At 45.9% G+C, this 22859-nt stretch overlaps 1 protein-coding gene across 2 annotated transcripts in view; it reads left to right on the plus strand.

The window, feature by feature from the left end:
- COLGALT2 (collagen beta(1-O)galactosyltransferase 2) overlaps positions 1 to 22859 on the plus strand; it is a 97930-nt gene that overhangs the window by 67056 nt on the left and 8015 nt on the right. For both annotated transcript variants that reach the window (XM_045028753.1, XM_045028754.1), the window contains exons 4-7: positions 1046 to 1180; positions 6432 to 6636; positions 17133 to 17252; positions 18898 to 18974. In XM_045028753.1, the coding sequence (XP_044884688.1) occupies positions 1046 to 1180; positions 6432 to 6636; positions 17133 to 17252; positions 18898 to 18974 (537 nt within the window). The remainder of the gene's footprint in view (positions 1 to 1045; positions 1181 to 6431; positions 6637 to 17132; positions 17253 to 18897; positions 18975 to 22859) is intronic.

A 22859-nucleotide genomic window follows, 5' to 3' on the forward strand; every position in this document is an offset into this window, starting at 1 on the left:
ACACCTGTGGAATCAGCTGATCTGATCAGCAACAGACTGTGTGTGTGAGGCCCCAGTATTGCAATTAGATCTATGTGCAGAGCCCCGCTGAGTACAATGGGGCTTGACATGGGCCCAGGGATCCACCCACAGAGACTGGACTATGGGCTTGGCTACACTTACAAATTTGCAGCGCTGCAGCAGGGTGTGAAAACACACCCTCTGCAGCGCTGCAAATTGCGGCGCTACAAAGCGCCAGTGTAGTCAAAGCCCCAGCGCTGGGAGCCGCGCTCCCAGCGCTGTCCGTTATTCCCCACAGGGAGGTGGAGTACGGACAGCGCTGGGAGAGCTTTCTCCCAGCGCTGGTGCTTTGACTACACTTAGCGCTTCAAAGCGCTGCCGCGGCAGCGCTTTGAAGTGTAAGTGTAGCCAAAGCCTATGTTTACCAGTGAATGTAGCCCTGCTGGTGATAGGTGCCCTTTTTAGAATCCTGCTGGCTATCAGTGGAGTTTGGTGACATCAGAAAGAAGTTTGACAGAACAGCATGAAAGGGTGGGATCCGAGCCACTTTACAGCAGTGATCAATAGTTTTTCTGTATCGGACTCTGAACGGGTGGGGAGTGCCTGATTTGAGGAACCACTGCTGCTATCTCTCCACATAACATCCAGAGTGGGCGCTGGCAGTGCAAGCCTCCCCCATGGTCTCCTTTAGGGGAAGAAGCAAGTTCAGTCTCTCTTCCCATTCAGTGGCCTTTCCACAGAAGCTGCTAATTAGTGCCACTGCTGGATGTGGTATTTTTATAGTGGATGCTTGTCCACTGGAAAATAGACCGAGCCCATCAACTCCTTTCACACGGGCTCTCAGTAGCCATCAGATGGTAACAATTTACAGTGACTGTCAACCCAGGTTGGATTCAGACCAGTGTGAGGCAAAAGTGTCTCTAGCCCATTGCTAATCTTGTGAGCCATTCAACCACTGCCTCTCCTAGGAAGGGACATTGTAAAAGTTTATTACCGGTACTTTATCTGGTGTTGAAAAAGTCCTTTCTCCCTTTTCCTTCTCTAGTTTGTAGATGCAGATAACTTGCTCACCAATCCAGAGACCCTGAACCTGATGATAGCAGAGAACAAGACCGTGGTGGCCCCAATGCTGGAGTCTCGCTCTCTCTATTCTAATTTCTGGTGTGGCATCACCCCTCAGGCAAGTCACATTTTCAATGGGGTTAGTGAACAGCGTTGAGGGGCTGCCTCATGAGTGAGCTTTCTCTGGGGTGTTGTATTAATTTAGGTGGAATATAGGGGCCCAAAGATGTTAGCATAACCCAGTTACTGTCCAGTATTAAACAGTGTTAAACAAGATTTGGTGTTTGGTCTACAGTGATCTCAGCAAACACACCATTAAAAATCCTGTCTATTAAAAATACAAAAAAGAAGGAAAAACAGTTAAAGCAGTTGAAATGTAAAGTGTTCAGTGAGGCTTTCATTTTAACAGCAACCCTTGTTCCCTTTCCCTTGAGCCGGAGAGAGTTTTAAAAGGAAACTCCCCTTGTTTGACCATCTCTTACATCAGTGGTGGGTAACCTGCGGCCCACAGGCCGCACACGGCCCTTCAGTGTAATCCGCTGGCAGGCCGCAAGACAGTTTGTTTACATTTGCATGGCTGCCCGCAGCTCCCGGTGGCTGCAGTTCGCAGTTCTTGGCCAATGGGAGCTGTGGGAAGTGGCAACCAGCATGTCCCTGCAGCCCACGATGCTTCCTGCAGCTTCTATTGGCCGGGAATGGTGAACCATGGCCACTGGGAGCTGTGGGCAGCCATACAAATGTAAACAAACTGACAGCCCTCCAACGGATTACCCGACGGGCCGCAGGTTGCCCACCACTGTCTTAGATGGTATCAAAGATGGTGATAACTGTCCTTTTGGGGAAAAGAGAAGAAGTTAGTTGAGCTGAGATAGAGATTTTGCTGCTGCTGCTGTTGCTGCTGCAGTTAAAGTCCAATCCCATTTAATCACAGGTGGTATCTAGGGTTCAGCTGGAGCTGGTAAAAGTGGTGATGTTATCTGGCTCCCTCTCTCTTTAGTTTCGTCTGGTCAGGACATCTCTCAGGATCAAAGTGATGGAGACCCAGGGACCTGAGAAACTGTGGGGGTTGGCAGCCATGATGGTGACGCTCACTCCAGTAACTGCCATCTCTTCTTTCGTATTCTCCCCCCGAAAGTCTCTTTCTTTAAAGACCCAAAAAGGGAGCGTTGGGTGGAATAGTCCATCTTCTCATTATTTTGTCCACCAGTTAGGCCTAGTCCACCAGTTAGGCCTAGTTTCTGACATGCCAATTTTGGTTCATTAATTTCTGGTTCCACCATTTCTACCGAGCATGATTTTAACACAGTCCGTAAACCATATGAGAAGGCCCTTTTTGTCTGGACTAATTTAGTCTCTCTCTCTCTCTCTCTCTTTCTCTCTCTGGTTTTCATACATTTTCCCATCAACATTTGTTATTATAGGTTGTTGTGATGTCTTAAGAACTTTTGCGTCCTTTTGACAGTTAAACTCACGATTAGGGTAAATTTGGAGGTTCTGTTATTACAATAGGGCTCTGCTCACACCACGTTTGTCTGAATTATTACAACAGGGCTCCACTCACCCCACATTTGCCTGGGATGCTGTGGGGCCCACGTCAATTTTGCTGTCCTCCTGAGCTGCCTTGCAGTGCAGGCTGCTCTCTGTTCTGAAGGGGTGCTGCTCCACCTCTGATGCAAATCAGGCTGATTTGAGCATTAGGCAGCTACCTAAGCTTGTTCCTTACTCAGAGGCAGAGTTGCAAACCTCATTACAGTAGGAGACACTGGAGGTAAATCAGAGGAAGCCTCGGTCTTTTCAGGATCCTGGGAATAATTAGGGGAGGGAAAGCTTTTAGGGAATCCTCTCCTAAGCTTCTGCTGTTCTGACGCTCTCTGGCTTGGAACCTTTCCTCCTTCCTCTGCCTTTGAGCCTTGCCCCACCTCCTTATGTTGCTGGGTCCTGCTCTCCTGCTTCATTGTGGGGAGCAGCGTGGGGTCACCCAGCTGCAAAAGTCACTAGAGTCTTTGCATGGCAGGCAGAGGACAATTGGGGTGGGTGGGGATGTGGTAGGGGATTATGAGGGTTTTTATTCATGTGGGAATCGGTGGCTCTTTGAATGCTCCTGAAGGGCTGGGATCTCAGAGGATTAATAAGCAGGTGTGTGTGGTGTGGGGGTGGGGGAAGAGTTCTCATTAATCATCTAGGAGCATGAAGGCCTGCGGAGGCAGGTGGGGCTGATATGAAGGAAATAGAGAGACAGGAGCAGAGTTAACTCGGCAGCCATCCATTATTGTAGATGTCAGAGAACTTGGCTGCTGCTCCCTGGGGTTCTTGGAGCTGACCCCAAGTGGACATCACAATGTTCAATGCAATCAACCTTTTGAGGTACTGGTTTTGTGTTATCATCAAATGATGGCAGTGAGCAAAGTGGCGTATAGCCTAGATGTAGAGCACGGCAAATTTCTGGGGCCTGTTTCCTTAGCGGGGGCTCCTCCTTAGAAAAGGCTAAATCCTGAGGAGACTGAGCATGTTTTATGAGTTTGTAACCAAAAAATGATGTGTAATGGCCCAATCCCACCAAGTACGTAAGAAATACCAGTATACCCACAGTTGCACTGATGTCTATGGGAGGTGATTCCCTATGTTCTGTGTAATCTGGATGAAGTTAAATACCACGGATACATAATTTTAGCCTGGGTTTTCCAGTATTCTGGCACAAATCAATTAAGAATTTACTCTTCTCCATACACTACTCCATTGTGTGAGCATGTCTCCTTGCGCTTTGACCAGTTTTATACAGTGCAGTATTCCAGAAACTGATTTAGAGAGGAGAATCAAGCCCTGTTCTGTTCATGGCACTCCTAATAATTTATTCCCTATCTATACTTTGGTATCTATTACTAACAAAAATATTGCATGCTCTAGAAATTAGTATATTTTTAGGGCCATAATGAGATTGAGAGATTCCAAAGTTGATAAATGTCTCCTTATCCGTAAATGAGTTTTGCAAGAGAATTAATTAAACAGAAACATCTTCAGATCCAGAGAAAATAATTTAATTTTAGGTTCCTTAATTGCTCTGACTCATACATATGAACATCTCCAATTCTATAGTCTTGCCCTTACCCAACTCTTTGTTTTAATATTTTGAAGAGCCATCCAGAAATTCATTATAATTTTATTGGCGCTACAGGGAAAAGAAGTGTAGAAAGAACTTCCTGCTCTTCCTTACTCTGTGGCCAATTTTGTAACTCCTTATCCTCCCAATGACAACACTGGGATTGCAGGCCAGACTAAAGACTACTCATGTAAGTAAAAAATTGCAGGACAGCATCCTAAACTTCTTCAATTCTTGAGTTTGTTATTAGGAATTGTTATTAGTAAACATACGGATAAAGAAAGTTTAAAAATGTATGAGAATCCTGGTGGTAGCATCCCTTTAAGCCTTCAAAAAGAAGGGGTCAGATTCACAGCTGACATAAATCAGCATTGCTCGGTTGAATTTAATAGATCACAGCCAGTTTCCACCAGCAGAGGATTTGGCACAAAATTCTACAACTCTGGTAACAAGTTTCCAGTTTTCCATCATTATTGATGTTAGCTGAGAAAAGACAGTAAATAAAAGAAAAACAAGATGAAAATATGATCTACAGACTTCCTGGTAAATAATGGTTAGAGTGAAAACAAAACATCCACTTTTTTTTTCCTGGCCACTCCTAGTTTTTACACTTCTAGCCCAATGGTTTCACACTCCTCCTGGTCTGTTTTCTTCCGGGGACTAGTGCAGGAATAGCAGCTAGAACAAGCATTGAAAAGCAGGGTGCAGAAGCAGTAACAGTGCAGAGCAACAGGAGCAATCCAAACACTGAGCTGTAGAGCACAACATCTACTTGTCAGGAAAATAACTGTTGGAAGGTTTGGCAGCAAAACTGACAAGCTAGAGCCTTTCCTGATGATGCACAACTTATGTGGAGAGAGAGAGAGAAAAGGCACTGAAAGATGTTTGCTTAATTTACGTCTGTTTGCTGGGATGCTTGTGGAACATTCAGGAATTAGGGTGGTTGTTGTTGTTTTATTTTATGATTATTATTTTATTTTAAGAAGACCAGAATTTGCTATAGATCCACACCAGTCCTTGTCATTGTTCAGACATCTGATCAATGTATTAGGACTGACTCAGCCTGAGTATTAGGTCGTTATTTCCATCACTGATTGTGTTAGTAGCATTATATGGGCAAAGGCCAAATTTAAGCCACCACAACCCAGGTTGTGAGCCCACACTGATGGAAGGTCCACCTGGGAGGCAGACACAAGTAACATGCTGATCAAGCATCTGTCCTAGGCAAACTCCTTTGGTGGAACCTCCTGGAATCCCAAGTGGACGTTAAAGCTGTTCTGCCCTGGGATGAATCCACCCTCTGGCACAGCTAAGCCCAGAGATGCAGGAAGAAGACAAATTGAAGTCCCATTGTTAACAAAGGGCCTGTTCTAGTTGCTACTGAGACAATGGGAAAATTCCCATAGACTTCAACGGATGCAGTATCAAGACCAGCGCTGTGTCTGCCTGACAGCCCTGCAACAGAAAGGGGATTTGATTTTTAAGGAGATTGCTGTAATTATGTAAGGGCCTGATACTGTGAGCTGCTCAGTACCCTCCTCTCCCATTGAAGTTGAGAGTGCTAAGCACTTTGCAGGATTAGTTTTGGAGATGTGTGTGCAAATGTAGGTTTTAGAGCAGGGGTAGGCAACCTATGGCACGTGTGCCGAAGATGGCATGCGAGCTGATTTTCAGTGGCACTCTCACTGCCTGGGTCCTGGCCACCGGTCCGAGGGGCTCTGCATTTTAATTTAATTTTAAATGAAGCTTCTTAAACATTTTAAAAACCTTATTTACTTTACATACAACAATAGTTTATTTATATAATATGGACTCATAGAAAGAGACCTTCTAAAAACGTTCAAATGTATTACTGGCACACAAAACCTTAAATTAGAGTGAATAAATGAAGACTTGGCACACTGCTTCTGAAAGGTTGCCAACCCCTGTTTTAGAGAGTCAGGGAGTAATACCTGGCCCGGCTGACTTTGAAGCTTTGCCGCCAAAGAGCTTTGCAGTAGTACAGCTTCAGTCCCCATTAGCTGCTGAAAAGGGAAGATGAGGTCATGCTGTAAGGTTTGGGGGTACTTGTATCCAGGGTTCGGGTCAGCCCATAAGAAAGAGTGGGGCAATTTGGGAAATTCAGTTCCAAGTGCAGATGTCAAACAGCCCTAAAGATTGGGAATGAGAGGACCTGGGATTTTGGCACTGGTCAAGCTCTACTGAAAAGAGTCAGTAGACTAGTAATTTGAAATGTCTCACAGTAATAAAGTTCTGGCTCTTCGCATTTCAGGGCTATTACAGAAAGACACCGGATTATGCCCTGATCAGGGAATGGAAGAGGTTGGGCTGTTTTGCTGTCCCGATGGTTCACTCCACATTCCTCATTGACCTGAGGAAAGAGGCCTCAGACAAGCTGATGTTTTACCCCCCACAACAGGACTACACCTGGACATTTGACGATATCATTGTCTTTGCCTTCTCAAGCCGCCAGGCAGGTATGTTGGTGAGCTCACAGGCAGGGAAGGCTGATGAGTGGAGATGTGCAGATTGCCTTCAGTTCAGAGGTTAATACTTAAAGGCAGTGGGTTTAATTCTAGCCTGACTTACACCGCTAAAATTCAGCAGACTTCAGTAACATTTGGTCAATGTGTTTTTCTGTAGTTGTATTTCTCAGAAACCCTTTTTAAATTGGGAGTCTCCTCTCTGGATTCTTGGTTGTCACACAGCTGTGCCTGACTGTGACTAACTTTAAGGCTGCTTCTGAATGGCCTGAAGTCTTTTATCCTAGTGACCACTGTCTCCCCTCTTCTCCCTTATCTCCCATCCCTTTAACTTTGCTGTATGAAGCTGTATTGACAGTGTTGGAGACCTTAATTCACAGAACAAGTATGGCCATGGGCAGCAGCTCTGAAAGTCTGCCCTATGCTGCCATATGCTGCCCTCAGATCTATCCTCTCCCCTTCATGCTCCTTCTCCTCTTCTTGCCCTTTCCTCACTGCCAGTTCTTTCCCAGGCACCAAACCTCTTCCCTTTCCTATTTCAGCTCCAATCAGCTACCAGAAATGGTACCATGTGACCTAAGTGTCCTATCAGAGGTAACCAACTACGGACAATGAACAGCTCATTCATGGTTGATGGGGCAAGGGTTATCTGTTGAAATGATCCCTGAGTAATTTCAAATCACAGATAAATCCAAGGAGATCACAAGCTGCTTGGGGATTGTGCACAACCAAAAAAAAGACAAACTTCTTTTAAAAATGCCAACGGACCAACCCATTCATTCATCCACCTTTAATAATACCAATATGACCTACTTCACAAGGAAGTTGTGACTATTAATTAGTGCTTTGAGAATGGGAAGCACACTGAAATCCTTAGGTGGATGATGCTACGTAAGTACCGAGCATGATCAGTATGTTTGTCATGTGGAGATTTATAGTGCTCTGTGTGCATGATCTCAGTTAAAGTCACTAGGATTTGTACTGCTAACTGTCTGGTCACCAAATTAAAATTCACTCCCTGGGCATCACTTGTCTCCTCCCTGAGATTATGTTTGGAGGAATCCTCGAAATGGCCTTATTGCTTGACTCTCTCCTTCCTGTTAGAAGTGCTGAGTTATGTAGCTGACAGAGCTCTTCTCTAATTTGTCTCTAAGCTGGTGGGTATGGGAGGCTCCCCCCATTGACAGGTTTTCCCTGTGTGCATCTGTAACAGGGCCACCTGGAGGGGGGGCAGTTTGCCTGAGGAACTCCAGAGGACCTGCAAACTGCATGGTGTTGCAACTTGGTGCACGGGGTTGCAGCATCATTCAGATCTGGTCCGGCCCTCCCTCTGTCATGATGGAAGGACAGCTGAGCCAAATCTGAGTGACTGGCATTGCAACCTTTTGCACGAGGTTGCAGCATCATTCAGGTTTGGCCCAGCACCCGTCCATCATTACAAAGAGGTGGCCAGGCCAAATCTGAGCAGCACTGCACCCCCCATGTGCCAGGAGTGAGGAACTGGGTCCAGCCCCACAGGACGAGAACTGCCACTGCAGGGTGGGCTCACTCACCAACCCTACCACCTATCTTCAGTGTTTATGGAAGGGTGGGTGGCCTCAGTTTCAGATTTTGCTCCACATCCCCAAATAGCTCTGTATCCTGGCTCCTACAATGAAACAGGACAAGCACTTGTTTTTAAATCTCTTGAGGTGTCAGAACACTGGAAGTGCAGCAACGCAGGTGGCTCTGCATTTAATCAGTGAAAATAATAAGAGTTGTCTGAGCTTTTTGTTCTGCAACCCCAAATTGCACAAAGTTGACCCAGTTTCAGGATTCATAGGAACTTGAATCTCAGCCAAGTTTCACTGCAATGTTCTTTCCGAGTTTATATGTAGGTTGTAAACATGGCTGACTCCACACACGGTTTATATGTCCACACACAGGATCAAATTCAGTTCTGCAAATTCCCATCAAGTTCTGCAAATTCCCACCAAATGCTAGTGCCAGGGCTGAGCCTGGCCCTCAGTTCCTAGCCATGAGGGTATGCTATAAGCGGGTCTGCAACACAGTCTCTGGCCGGGCTTGAACTGGAGTCTGCCTAGTTCTTGTGCACTGTACTTGGAACTGCCTGACTGTGTCGGTGTAACTGGATTAGCCAGTTCTCCAGCCAGGGCCAGCTCCAGGCACCAGCGAAGGAAGAGGGTGCCTGCGGCAGCCAATAGAAAGGGGCGGCAGTTCATCTGTTGCTGGGGCAGCACATCCGGGTCAGTGGCGGTGGCACTTGGGCAGCAGCTCAATCGGCCCGCTTCGGTCTTTGGTGGCGGATCCTTCACTTCCTGTCTTCCTCTTCCGCTGCACTTCCGTGGCAACTCAATTGGGTTTTTCTCTTTTTTTTTTTCCGTCACTTGGGTCGGCAAAAAGCTGGAGCCGGCCCTGTCTCCAGCCTATCAGGCCTTTGTATGAGAGGAAATCCCAAAGCACAGGGGCTCCTGTAAAATACACATCAGCACCTGGGTGAATATGTAGTATGCACAGACTTTCCCACAATACACCTGAAACAAGCCTGGTGTGTGTGGTGAGGCCAGCCCAAAAGACACACAGTTGTGCTAGGAAAAATGCCTGCCCTGTGGATGTGCTGAATGGTAGTAGTTGTGCCCATATCAGATGAGCATGTCAGAGCCTGGGTATACTTAAAGGTGACAAGGAAAGGGGAAAAAACGAGGGTTGTGCAGGTGTGTGCTCGCTCTCTCTTTAGATTAATCCAATATTTTCTAATTATTTAGTCTTAGAAATATCAAACTGTCAAATCCGATCCTCCTTGTTTTTGCTGGAGAACTCCCGAGGGAGTTTCCCTAGCCCTCAATTGAAGGAACAGGGTGCTGATGTTTTATCAAAGAGCGTTATTCTCCCAAGTGTTCAAGTTAACATAAACCACCAACCTTCACACCCCCATCCCCAACTCCCAACAATTTTAAATCATCTGAATAATTTCCCATCTTGGTCAGTTTCTCTCATGCCATAAGCCTGCCACTTCTCCAGTCATCCATAGGGTCTTGAAGATAGTCAAAACCCTGAATTTCCAATGTAAAACTCCTGTGGGAAAAGTTCTCGAACAGGCCCTATTTAGGCCTTCTTTCTGCTTCGTAACGAAGTAAAACAGGGCAGCCCCGCAGTTCTTTTTGTGTTTCACATCCCCCTTAACCCATTTCTAATTGTAATGTGGATGAGCCCCAGGATCCTCACAATGGAACCAGTTTCAAGGCAACAGAGGGCAGCTTAAAATGTAATTTTCAATCCATGTGCAACTCAGAGGTTTCTGCAAGATTTCACTTCCTCTTTTTTCCTGCTGCGGGGCCTACACTACTTGACTACAGATGATGTGATAAAGGCAAGAGATCTCTGAAATGCTTCCCAGAACCTTGTTGCTTCCCTCTTCTCTTTGGGGCAGGTCTTCACTACCCGCCAGATTGGCGGTTAATGATCGATCTATTGGGGATCAATTTATCGTGTCTAGCCCTTGTAAAGTGCCCTGAGAGCCTCCTATGAAATGCTGTATACAAGCATGAAATAGCCTACTACTGCTGTCAGTAAAGATGACAATAATGAATCCCTTCTGAGTGGAGAATATACAGTACCTTTAACAACAGAGTAGTGCTACCCCAGAGAGGACTCTTTATTTAATGATTGGTGACAATCATAAGTAGCAAAACTATGCAAGGCAGAGTCTGGATTAAAGGAGTTCTTTGGAAAGGTTGGGGGTTTTTTTTGTCTGTTTTTGAATAGCTGCCTGTATTTTTCTTAGCTACTAGTGTGTTGAAAAGGGGGTGCCTTGGGCCCAACAGGGGATAAGATATTAATGAAACCCTTGTTCACTGTTACAGCATTGAACAGTGAAGTGTCATCTGGGGTTTTATGTCAAGTTATTGCTGGCAACTCGCGTTGTAACTGTCACAGTTCCAGGGTAACTGTGCCTGTATTTCCCACTCTGTGGTCCACTCCAGGAGTGCCCAGTCAGTCTTCAGTTCTGCAGCTGTCACCTGTCACTGGGTAGAGACCCTTGTCCCACTCCCTTCTGACTGGCGGGTTTTAAACCTGCACAGCTCCCTGCCTTACACTGGGATATGCCCAGCAAGCCAGTCTGCCTGACAGCCAGCACCTGTGCATTGCTTTCTCTCTGAGTGCTCTGAACAGTGTATTGCCAGCAGTTACAAGTAACCACACAGCTCTTTCTAAGCATGCACCGTTAGTCTGACAGCAAAAGCATTACAGAGAGAACATATGAAAACCCATAAAAGTTCCTATACGCATGCTAAAAGTGTAAACTGAGCCTGAGTCATCCTAATCACTCCCCCACTGCGTTAGTTCCTGAAGGATCTGGGGTAATTCTCCCCTAGCAAGTAGTCAGTAGAACACAGTCATATGTACAATCCCTGGCCCACAGTGATGCAGTAAACTTAGTACAATATGTTCTCCCCGGTTGCAATATCTGTCACAGTAACAACCATTATTAATTATTATTATTATTTATTTAGTATTATATTTTACTTATTATGTATTTGTATTACCATAGCATCTAGGTGCCTCAGTCACAGATTAGGACCCCCATTGTGCTAGGCACTGTACAAGCACAGAACAAAAAGACGGTCCCTGCCCCCAGGAGGTTATAATCTTAGTACAGGACAAGAGACAACAGATGGATACAGGCAGACGGGGGAGTACAAGGAAACAATGAGACAGCATTGGTCAGCATGACAGGCAGGGCTCCCAGCACACCAGCAGCCTAGCCATCATCAAGCATTTTGTAGGCACCATAGCAAAGGAAGGTTATGAGGAGAGATTTGCAGGTGGATAATGAGGTAAGTTTGCCGATTTTCATGGAGAAATGCCTGCCAAGCCTGTGGGGCAGCACAGAAGAAAGCACAAAGGTGCTCGTTTGAACATTTGACCTTTCATTAAAGGTATAGCAAAAGAAGGAAAAGCAGTGAAAGCATCTGAAATGTAAAATATTAAGTGAGGCTTTGTTCTTAACGGTATCCCTTTTCCCTTCCCTTCAGCTGTATGGGGCTTTGAAGGGACAAACCCCTGTTTGACAGTCTTTTAGATGGTATTAAAGATGGTATGAACTTCTTTTGGAGGGGAGGAGGGAAGAAGTTAGTTGAGATGGTCTGGAGCTGTTGTTATTGTTGGAGTCCTATTCTATTTTCTTTCAAAGCATGTCTACACTAGTGAGCTTATAACGCCCCAGCTGGACTGATGCAACTGTGCTGCGAGATCACTTGTGTAGTCGCTCTATGCCAGTGGGCAAGAGCTCTTCCATTGACGTAATAAAACCACCTCTGTCAAGGTTCCTTCCCCACTCTGAACTTTAGGGTACAGATGTGGGGACCCGCATGAAAGATCCCCTAAGCTTATTTACCAGCTTAGGTTAACAGAAAGCTGCCACCACCAAGTGTGTTCCAAATCTTAGGGGAGAGCCACTTGGAACTCTGCCTTCCCCCAAATATTTCCCAAGTCCCTAACCCCACCTTTCCTGGGCAGATTTGAGACTAATTCCTTCCCCGCAAGTCCTTACACCCCTTTTCCTGGGTAGGCTTGAGAGTATACCCTCACCAATTAGTCCTGGTGAACACAGATCCTAAACCCTTGGATCTTAAAACAATGAAAAATCAATCAGGTTCTTAAAAGAAGAGTTTTATTAAAAGAAAAGGTAAAGTTCATCTCTGTAAAATCAGGATGGAAATAACTTTACAGGGTAATCAGATTCAAAGAACCCAGAGGAACCCCCTCTAGCCTTAGGTTCAAAGTTACAGCAAACAGGGTAAACCCTCTAGCAAAGGAACATTTACATTTCCTGAGAAAACAAAGATAGAACTAACACGCCTCGCCTGGCTGTTACTTACAAGTTTGAAATATGAGAGAGTTGTGCAGAAAGATTTGGAGAGCATGGATTGATGTCTGGCCCATCTTAGTCCCAAGAGCGAACACACACCAAAACAAGGCGCACAAACAAGAGCCTCCCTCCACCCAAAATTTGAATGTATCTTGTCCCCTTATTGGTCCTTTGGGTCAGGTGTCAGCCAGGTTACCTGAGCTTCTTAACCCTTTACAGGTAAAAGGATTTTGGTGCCTCTGGCCAGGAGGGATTTTAAAGAATTGTATACAGAAGGGTTGTTACCCTTCCCTTTATAGTTATGACAACCTCCAACAAGAAGCAGTAGCTATGTCGGCAGGAGAAGCTCTCCCACTGACATAGTATGATGCTCACCACCACTTATGCTGGTGAAACTTATGTTGCTCGGGAGTGTGTTTTTAGCATCCCTGAGCCACATAAGTTTTGCCGACATAAGTGGTAGTATAGACATGGCCTCAGACAAAACAAGACAAACATCAGGGAAGCAAAGCAAAGTCAGGTAATGCAGTTTCTGCCAGTGGTGCTGATTTCCAATTGCAAGCTTGCTGCCGGAGAAACACAGGCCCAGCACACAGTCTGGTTAGCCAATCTGGCAAATTTATACCCATGTGTAACTGCCTCTCTGGTCACAGGCTCATTGCAGTGTTGCACCAGATGGAGTTCTCTTGGCTGGCTGAGCCAGGCGCTTTAGTGTGAAGGAAAAAGGAGAGAGAGAGGCAAGAGGAGAAATAAGCTGGGGAAGGAAAAGAACAGATGAGGCAAGGGAATCAGGATGCTGAAGGCCCAGTGGTGTCATGGTGGATCACTGGGTTCCAGGAGACAGTGTGGGGCAGAGAGGAGGGTGGCAGCCATGATGGTAAAGCTCATTCCATCCAGTCCAGGTATCCCCCTTTCTCCCACAGAGTGACCCCTCCAGGTAAGCAATGTCCAATAAGGTTTGACAGCCTCATCTCAATAGCACTAACCAATCAGAACACAGTGTGGTGATTTTTAATTATTAACATTTTCTTCTAGATCTTTTCAGTGCATTGTCAGGCCGCCCTGTGACTTTCCCAGCAGCTTGGCAGATCCCATAGCAAGGCTCTTTTACTTAAACAATCCAATTTGTACCAGTCTATTTGTCTCCATTTGTTACCTTGGACAACTTGTATGTTGTTATTCCAGGAAGTGCAGAAAACATTAGCAGCCTGGGTTAGGCTCCTCACCTGTGCTGATAACTCTGGTTACTTCACTAGAGTCACCATAAGGATGACATCTGCCATCTCTGATCAGACCATTGTTTTGCAGCAACCATTATCTGAAGCTCTAGAGCAGGGGTCCCCAACCCCCGGTCCGCGGCCCGGTACCGGTCCGCGGCCTCTTAGAAACCGGGCCGCGAACCGACCCAGTGGAGCTTCCGCAGGCATGCCTGCGGGAGGTCCAGCTGAGCCGCGGGACGAGCGCTCCCTCCGCAGTCGTGCCTGCGGGAGGTCCGCTGCTCCCGGGGCTCAGCTGGAGCCGGTGGACCTCCCACAGGCGTGCCTGCGGAAGCTCCAGCTGAGCCCCGGGAGCAGCGGACCTCCCGCAGGCACGACTGCGGAGGGAGCGCTCGTCCCGCGGCTCAGCTGGACCTCCCGCAGGCACGCCTGCGGAGGGTCCGGCAAACGAAACCGGTCCCTGGACCTAAAAAGGTTGGGGACCCCTGCTCTAGAGGGCAAATTCCACCCCCTCTCAATGCTCCTGGGGCTTGATCCCATCAAAGTCAATGGGACTTCTCATATGCTTAAAGTAAAGCATGAGTTACGTGATTTGCTGAATGGGCCTGAAAGCTGAAGTGAGCCAACCAGTCCAGGAACAAATCTCTTTTACCAGGTGACCTTTCCTCCCCAATACTTTATTGTCGGGTGTGATGTGTTCAACAGCATTATGTGCAGTGCCAAGCACAGCATGGCTTCTGGGCTACTGCATTGCTAATAATAATAATACCTACATGTATTGTATGTGTTTCTCGTATTGTCTCAGTGGCAGTGGTTGATTTTATCCCACATAACAGGAATTGGAGGGCTATTTCCCCACAAAGTGCTACCATTTTAAGATATATAAGAACTTTGTCCTTTCTTAAGAGGTATTGTTTGGAACAACAGAGAGCTGCACAGTTGAAAGCCTGTTAAACAATGGAGGGTAAGGAGTGATGAGCCAGATAAGATTGGTTGATTAGATCAGTGTCAAATCCATTAATGTCAGTAGGTAGTATTTTTTTACTCTTCCATTTGCCTTAATGACTCCTGACAGTGGAATGTGGTTTGGCAAGGAATCCAGTCACTATTTACTTGTGGAGAGGAGTTTATAATGGCAGAAACATAACAGTCACGAAAGCACACCATCCTACTTGACTAAAAATCCTAGGGACTCTGGCTAGCCACTAATAATCTAAAACATTGACACACCAGGTTGTAGCTGCTTTTAATTTATTTTTCAGTTCTGAGCTTGTTTTTTAAAAATCAGAGCTTTTTTATATTTTAAAAAATATATCAAGTTTCAATTTTTCCATTGTTGTGAGTGTCTGGATTTCAACAGCCTTCAGACAACGGGTAATTGACAAAGGGCACAATTCAAAGCCCACTGCAAGCTATGGGACTTTTACGTCAGCTTCACTGCCTTTTGGATCAAGCCCTACCTCTCTAAAGCAAGGTCTTTGTTTTGATTCACAGAGATATAGTCACAGCTTTTTGCCTAATGAGTTACTAATGACACTGGGCCATATCCTAGTCCCATTAAAGTCTCTAACAAACTCCCATTGAATCCAGCGGAACCAGGATTTTGTTCATGGTGAATTGCTAGAGAATCTAAAGTGAATGAAATCAGCAATGTATTTTTTTACCTCTGACTTTGAGATCTAATATGAGGTTGGAGCTTGGTTCATTCTCCCCCACCCCCCCAATTTGAGATCCTTATCAGAGGATAAGGAAACCTGTGAGCAGGACAAAGCTGTGCAACATTTTATTATCTTTTGTTAATTAAAAAGCATCTTAGTATATTCTCCACTTGCTTGTTTCTCTCGATATAGGATACTCTTTGGGCTCTTCCTTTTCCCTCCATCGTTCGGCTGGTTCTTGGCTATGGTAAGAAGTGGAACCTTGATGATAATATGCTTAGCACTCCTGTGGCATTTTTCATCCATAGCTCTCAAAGTGCTTTACAAACACTGATGAATATCATCATCTCAGTTTTACAGATGAGAGAAACTTAAGCTCAAAGAGACTAATAGCAAAGTGCAAAATGTCACAAAGCAAGTCATTTGCTAAGTCAGGAATGGAATTCAAGTGTGTACCCTGTCGGTGCTGCTTTACAGCTTAAGGATGGATTCCCCTCACCAGCTATACATATTGGATGCTTAGAATTACTGGTTTTCTTCATACCAAGCTGCTTTATCTCAGGGAAGAAATCGTAATCGTGCAGACTGATAACAACAGAGCCTTTGTGCGCTGTCAACAGGGAGTGCTGCTCTGTCAGTAGTGGGTGGAAATGCCTGCAGACCAGCAGGGCGTGCAGATGCCTGCAGCCGGAAGCACTTCTGATACTTGGATATTCTCCTGCTTCTTGGGCCATTTCCCCCTCCCCCTCAGGCTCGGACTCTCCCTGAGAGGCTCAAGACCTGCAATATGGGATCCTCTTACTTTGCTGCCACCTTGCAGTCTGAAAGTCTCTCTCCTGTATGTTTAGACATTGGGGCCCCCTCCTGCTGCCTTTGTTCACATCAGTCCCTTTGACTGTGAGTAAAGGCAGCAGGATCATGCTCGGGTTTTGAAACCAAGGGTTCACAGAAGAGAATGGAAGATATTTTGTGAAATTTAAAATGTGTTTTTAGAAGAGATGCCAGTGCCAGGTGTGGGCTGCAGCATCCCCACTGATACCTCTCACCACCACTCCCTAATGTATTTTGCCCCCATTCTAACCAAGGACTTTTTATTTAGCATAGTCCATTGGAAATGTAACTGTTTGAGACTTCGGCTTTGCTCTTTGATCCTGATCCAAAGCTACTGGAGTGACTCCCATTCGACTTTGGTGGGCATTGAATCCAGTTCCTACACTGGCCAGAAGTGGGAGCACTAAGCAAGTAGTTCACTTGGTGTTTTGGTAGCTGAGAGCTCTTTATGCCTCACTGCCTCTGATCTGTTTGCCTCTGATCTGCATAGATTGGTTTTGGTAGGAGTCACCGCTGTCCATTGCTGTAGGGCTGGTCTCTACAGTGTATGGGGTCCCGAGAGTGAAATGAGGGGTGTGAAAGTGAGCAGGATCACTCCTCTGGGCTCTGAGATGGGCTCCCCCAGGAGAGAACAACAGGCTGGCAACTTAAAATACCATGAAATCTCTTTTTATGGGATGTGGAGAAATCGGTTGCCTAGAAGTTGGTCATTAGTTAAAGATCAAACAAAATTATACTAGAAACTGCACTGATGGTTTTTAAGTAGTTGCTTAAGAGAGGAGACCTGTTGGGGCTGCGGTCCATAGCGTGGGTTTCATTATAGCCAAATAACCTCTGTTTTCACCACTTGAAAAGCCAAGAAGCAGCCTGGTAAATTACCTGATTCTGTTTCCATTTTCTCTTTATTCCCAGGCATTCAAATGTACATCTGCAACAGAGAACGCTATGGCTTCCTCCCAGTGCCACTGAAATTTCACCAGACACTACAGGAAGATGTGGAGAACTTTGTTCATGTAACAATCGAGGCAATGAGTAAGTCAGAGCCTGCCCCAACTTTGCAGAACCATCCCTAAGATGCCGAGTACTTTCTTGTTGAATGGTGGCCCTTTGCCACCTGTCTCAGTGTTGCTTCTGTGCTTGACCTGCAGGGCGACAAGGTGGGGGAGATAATATCTTTTACTGGACCAACTTCTGCTTGTGTGCGAGACAAGCTTTTGAGCTAATCAGAGCTCTTCCTCAGGTCTGGGAAATGTACTCTGAGCATCACAGCTAAAGACAAGATCAAACAGATAGTTTAGCATCAGTAGTTAACCTTGAATGGTCCCTTAGAATACATGCTAAGTGAAATGCATCAGGTAAAATGTTCACTGGGGTTCTGTAAAAGTGTTGTTGGAAGTGTGGGGGAGAGTTTGCTCACTAGATGCCCAGCTGTGTTTTCAGGGGAGTTGAAGGGAGCAGTATCCTATGCTAAGAAGGTCCTTAAAGACTGGATTAAAAATCATGGCTGAGATGTTCAAAGCCACCTAAAGGGATCTGGGCATTAAAAATTAATAGGAGCTGGGCTTCCAAATCCCTCCTTTATCATCCCCATGTGATGGCTGTGTTCCTAGTGGTATCACAGTTGGTTAATAGGAGTGTGGCTCCCTCTCAGCTCCTGCTGGTTACAGGGCTGGGATCCCCCCAGTTTGCACCAGTCACAGGGAGAATCTTGGTGCTGGAACTAGAAGTGAGCACTGCCAGGGCTTGTGCAAAATCTCCTTCTCTTTTATCCATCGGTATATTTAACACAATATTACATGATAACAAATAAAGGAAGCCAACCTGCCAGCGAAATACCAGACAGATGATTAGATACAATAGTCAGTCTCTTCCCAGCCAGAGAAGCAATGATCCGGATTGGCTGCTGAGCAGCTCAGGCAGGACTCAAATCAATGGCATGAAGGTGCTTGCTGGAGCTGTGCTGCCCTGGAGGTCAATGCATAGGTTTGGTGGGGTAACCGTTTGTTCAACGTCATGGATCTAGTGGCATGGTACTTCCATTTGGCTCCCATAAGTCTATGGTGTTTAGGACACCTTGCTCCCTGCCCACTTCACATCATCTTTCCCCCGCCTCCTGTTGGAGGGCACAATTTCCTTAAAACTCTGTGGGGTTGTCCTCAGGGAGTTCTCAACCCCCTCTGTCCCAATCCTGAAGGTTGGTCAGCAGTGGGGAGAGGCAATGTGGCCCCAAAATCATTATTAGAGTTCCAGATTTTACTGTTTTTTTGGCCTATAATTCCCTCACAATCTCCTTCCCCTGATAAGTCCCCACAGCAACAGGAAAGCTCCACCAGCAGCAACCTCCCCCCCCCACCCCGCCCCCGACTGTTATTTAAATTTTGCCAGAGCTGAAATGTGGGCTCTTCTTTCATCCCAGCCGGAAAGACATGCTCCAGTATGTGCATTGATACACTGTTCTCTTGGGTGTTTGCAGTCTCGTGGCATCTGGCTTTCTGCCTCTCAGGGCGCTCCTCTGGCGCATGACGCTGATTAGGCCATAGCATCGCACTCCACATCTTGGTGCCTCTCTGTTCCAGGGGAAACAGTGAAACGTGATGGCTGTGAATTTTACTGGGTTTCTTTGCCACTACGCAGTTCAGTAACCAGCCACTGTAGATGTTTCTATTCTCTCTTTCAGTTGATCATCCTCCAGTTGAGCCCTCGCAATACATCTCCATTCCCCCAAAACAACCAGACAAGATGGGATTTGATGAGGTAGGTGTGACGGCTTGTTACCTCCCGGGTGTATTCTGGGAGCTATTGGAATCGCTGTGCCCCCTAACAATTCAGCTGAGTTGGCCTCTCTCACAGTGCTCTGCTGGTGACTCAGCCAGCCTCTCCAGGCCCGGTTATCACCCAACATGACAGCAGGTGGTGCCACACACCCAACTGAGTTACCTGAGTGCTTTACCTAAGCCACTCATAGACAAACAGGAGGCCCCCAGCCAACTTCCCAGATCCCCAGACTTACACCCCTACTGGAGTATAAACCCAGAATTATATCATCTTGCACAGCGCAGGGGTCTGTATGATGCAAGCTTATTAATTAATTCGCTCCCGCCTCGATGTGGGGAAGATAGGCAACAGCCTTTGTTTACAGAGCTAGGATTCCCAAACACTTCACTCCAAAACTCACTGGTTAAGATAAAACATAAAACAAGTTTATTAACTACAGAAAGATAGATTTTAAGTGATTATAAGTGATAGCAAACAGATCAAAGCAGATTACCCGGCAAATAAATAAAAACGCAAACTAAGACTAATATACTAGATAGATAGGATATGAATTAGCAATATCTCACCCTGACTGATGATACAAGCAGGCTTACAGATTCTTGAGGCACAAGCTGCATCTGCTTTGCAGAGTGGGTCCCCTTTCTCCATTCCAAGTCCTTTGTCTTCCAGAGGTTCTTTCAGGTGTTGAGTTGTGGGGGAGTGAAGACAAATCATGATGTCACTCCCCATCTTATATAGTTTCTGCATATGGTGGGAACCCTTTGTTCCAAGCTAAGTTCCCATCCCAGTTTGTGGAAAAATGCAAGTACCAAAATGGAGTTCAGTGTCACGTGATCTGGTCACATGCCCTTGCATGCCTTGCTGAGTCATAGCAACCATTACTCATAGGCTGGCTGAAATGCCTCCAGATGAGGACAAACCTTTTCCAAGGTCCATTGTCTTTGCTGATGGGCCATCAGCACTGTCTAGCTTCTTCGCTGTTTTACCTGAAAGGCTAGCTGTGGGTGTTTCCAACTTCACAACATCTTTCAGTAACATAGACATAGTAAAACTTCATAACTTCACGTACAATGATAGCACATATAATCAAATGAGATATTAATGTCTGGCAGAGTAAGACTTTTAGAATAATACCTCACAAGCCATACTTTGTACAAAATATATCATAATTATATGACAGTGGTGACTATGGGGGTACCATGGTATAGTGCCTGTATGTACCTTTATTTTGTTGTGTGGACATGTGCATCATATAGGGAGCCTGGTCACTCCCACCACAGATAAGGCTGCAAATCAGTTTTCATTTCTATCCTGTCTTCACATGTTCATCATAACTTTCCAAAACGTTGGTATGTTGGGTTGAAATTTTCCATGGGATGGATCCTGGTGTCTATTTGACTAAAACTCCCCCTGAGCCAATGGGGATCCTTTTGAGGTGTCCACATGTGAATTTTGATGCCTGATTTCATAAGAGCTGAGCAGCTGCACTTGACATCAGTGGGAGCTGTGGGTGCTCAGCATCTTTGGACATCAAGCCTTGAGGTGCCTGATCTCAGATGTCCCAAGTTTGAAAAGCTTGGCTGGATCCAACGTCCAGGGATACCAGTGGGAGTCTTTCCAATGACTTAAATGGTCATTGAATCAGGCCAGCAGTGATTTGGCTTCACTTCCAGTCACTTCCTGCTACCATTAGGCTCTATATATACTCTTTCTATAGGTTAGGGTTCCTATGGGTAGAGCTCCCAGCCCTGGGGTTAGGGTTCCTATGGGTAGGCCACTTGGAGTTAGGATTAGGGTTCCTATGGGTAGGGCTCCCCATCCTATGATTAAGGTTCCTATGAGTAGGCTGCTTGGAATTAGGGGTAGGGTTCCTATGGGTAGTTCACTTGGAGTTAGGCTTAGGGCTCCTATGGGTAGAGCTCCCAGCCCTGGGGTTAGGGTTCCTATGGGTAGTTCACTTGGAGTTAGGGTTAGGGTTCCTGTGGGTTGGGCTTCCCATGCTAGTGTTAGTGTTCCTAGAAGGAGGACACTTGGAGCTAGGCTTAGGGTTGCTAGGGGTAGGGTACATGGAGCTAGGGTTAAGGTTTCTATGGGTAGGTTTCCCCACTTTCCGGTTAGGGTTTCTGTGGGTAGGATACTTGGAAGAAATGTTAGGGTTGCTATGGGCGAGTGCTCCTGCCCTAGGGTTAGGGTTCCTATTGGTAGGGTTCCCTGCCCTACAGTTAGGGTTCCTATGGGTAGGGTACTTGGAGATAGCTTCATTATTCCTGAAGAACTTCAGCACATATGGGTTTTTTAAAATTTCTCCTGTTTTCCGTTAAGCAGGGACACTGTTTTGATGACCTTGCAAAGCTGGTAGAGATTGTGACTGAAGAGAGTCAGGTTGTTTAAACTGTAAATACACAGCACTTTGCATAACTTGGGTTATGACGGGGTCTGTATGTATTAATTGAATATTCTATATTGTTGGTCCTACTCTTCTTTTCCTGTTTGGGAGCCACATTTCCACTGTGGCCTTTTTGTTTTGATTTTACTCAGGACAGTTGGGAACATGTTTGAAGCAGAACCCAGGAAGTTTGGTGCATAAATCATCCCTCTAGAAACTCCTGTCCCTGAAGTGCTAGAGCTGGCTAGCCGCAGTCAGAGGCAAAGTACCAACAGAAAGAGACCGGGGAGGAAGAATTCCAGAGAGAGACTGTGCTGTGAATAAACTAGGTTTACATTTTGTGTAGAGCTAAAAAAACCTGCACAGGACCGTGTAGTGTGTAGCTGCCAGAGACAGTTGTATAATCACTGAGGGAGCTACTAAAATTGGAGGAGCCTTGTTTTTTGTCTTTAAGATGTTTTGTTTTCTTGGCTTGGTCTGGAGTTTCTATTTATATGGCTTGTGTCATGAAGTGCGGATTCTATGTGACTGTGTTTGTTTGGTCATCTATGTTTGGAGTCCTGTGTGTTTCTGGGCTGTTTCTTGCGGCTGCACTTAAATTGCCTGATATTTTATTAGTATTACTGCATTTGCACCAAGCTGGGACTCAGTCTGGTTTTTATTTGGCCAAGGTTTGTTTCTCAGGCTGCAGGGCTGAATTTATTCTTGCCTGCCTGAGAACAGAAACACGGCCCTGACATTCTGTGTTTTACCTAGGAATGTACGTGCCTGGAGGGGCCTTGACCAGGCAAAATATGTCTGCTTAGCTTGGGCTAACTGCTGCCCGCAGATTTGTTTTCCTGCCCAGGGTGTGTCTCAGGAGCACACCTAATTCTAATTGAATCAGCAGAAAATGTCCAGGATCTGCAGTAATTAAAGATATCCTGCATTGCAGAACCTGCTTCCACTTGTGTCCAGTTTTAGGGTGATGGGCACATTGGTAATCCCAAAGATAGACACAGCACTCGGTAAAGATCTGTGCTCTTTACCACATGCCAACTCCATCCCCCCTTTGAATACAAAAGGGATATATTGTATTGGGTAGAGATTGGCCCAAACAAAAGCCTGGATCCAAACATTCCAGTGTGTTGGGGAAGTTCAGATCCAGCTCCAAACTGCACAACTGGCCCCTGGCACCTGCTTTCTAATTCCATATACAACTGTGCATTAAAAGAGCATTATGGTTGCAAAGTGAAGCATTTAAAAGTCAGGAAATGCCAAAGCTAATGTTGCCCGCACAACCTTGACTCTGCCCCCTGTGTATTTATCTCACCCTCCAGTTTCTAATTACTCAGTCAGATACCGTTTTCTCCTCCGGGCCCCTCCCTCACGCAGTGTGGATGGTGCCTGGGGAATGTGGCGCTGTTCATTTAGTTTTTCATTCTCACTGCCCAATGTATGAAGCCCTGCTGCATTTACTGCCCATCGTCCTACCTGGA

This window comes from Mauremys mutica, chromosome 8, assembly GCF_020497125.1.
Source record: "Mauremys mutica isolate MM-2020 ecotype Southern chromosome 8, ASM2049712v1, whole genome shotgun sequence".
NCBI classification, from domain to species: domain Eukaryota; kingdom Metazoa; phylum Chordata; order Testudines; family Geoemydidae; genus Mauremys; species Mauremys mutica.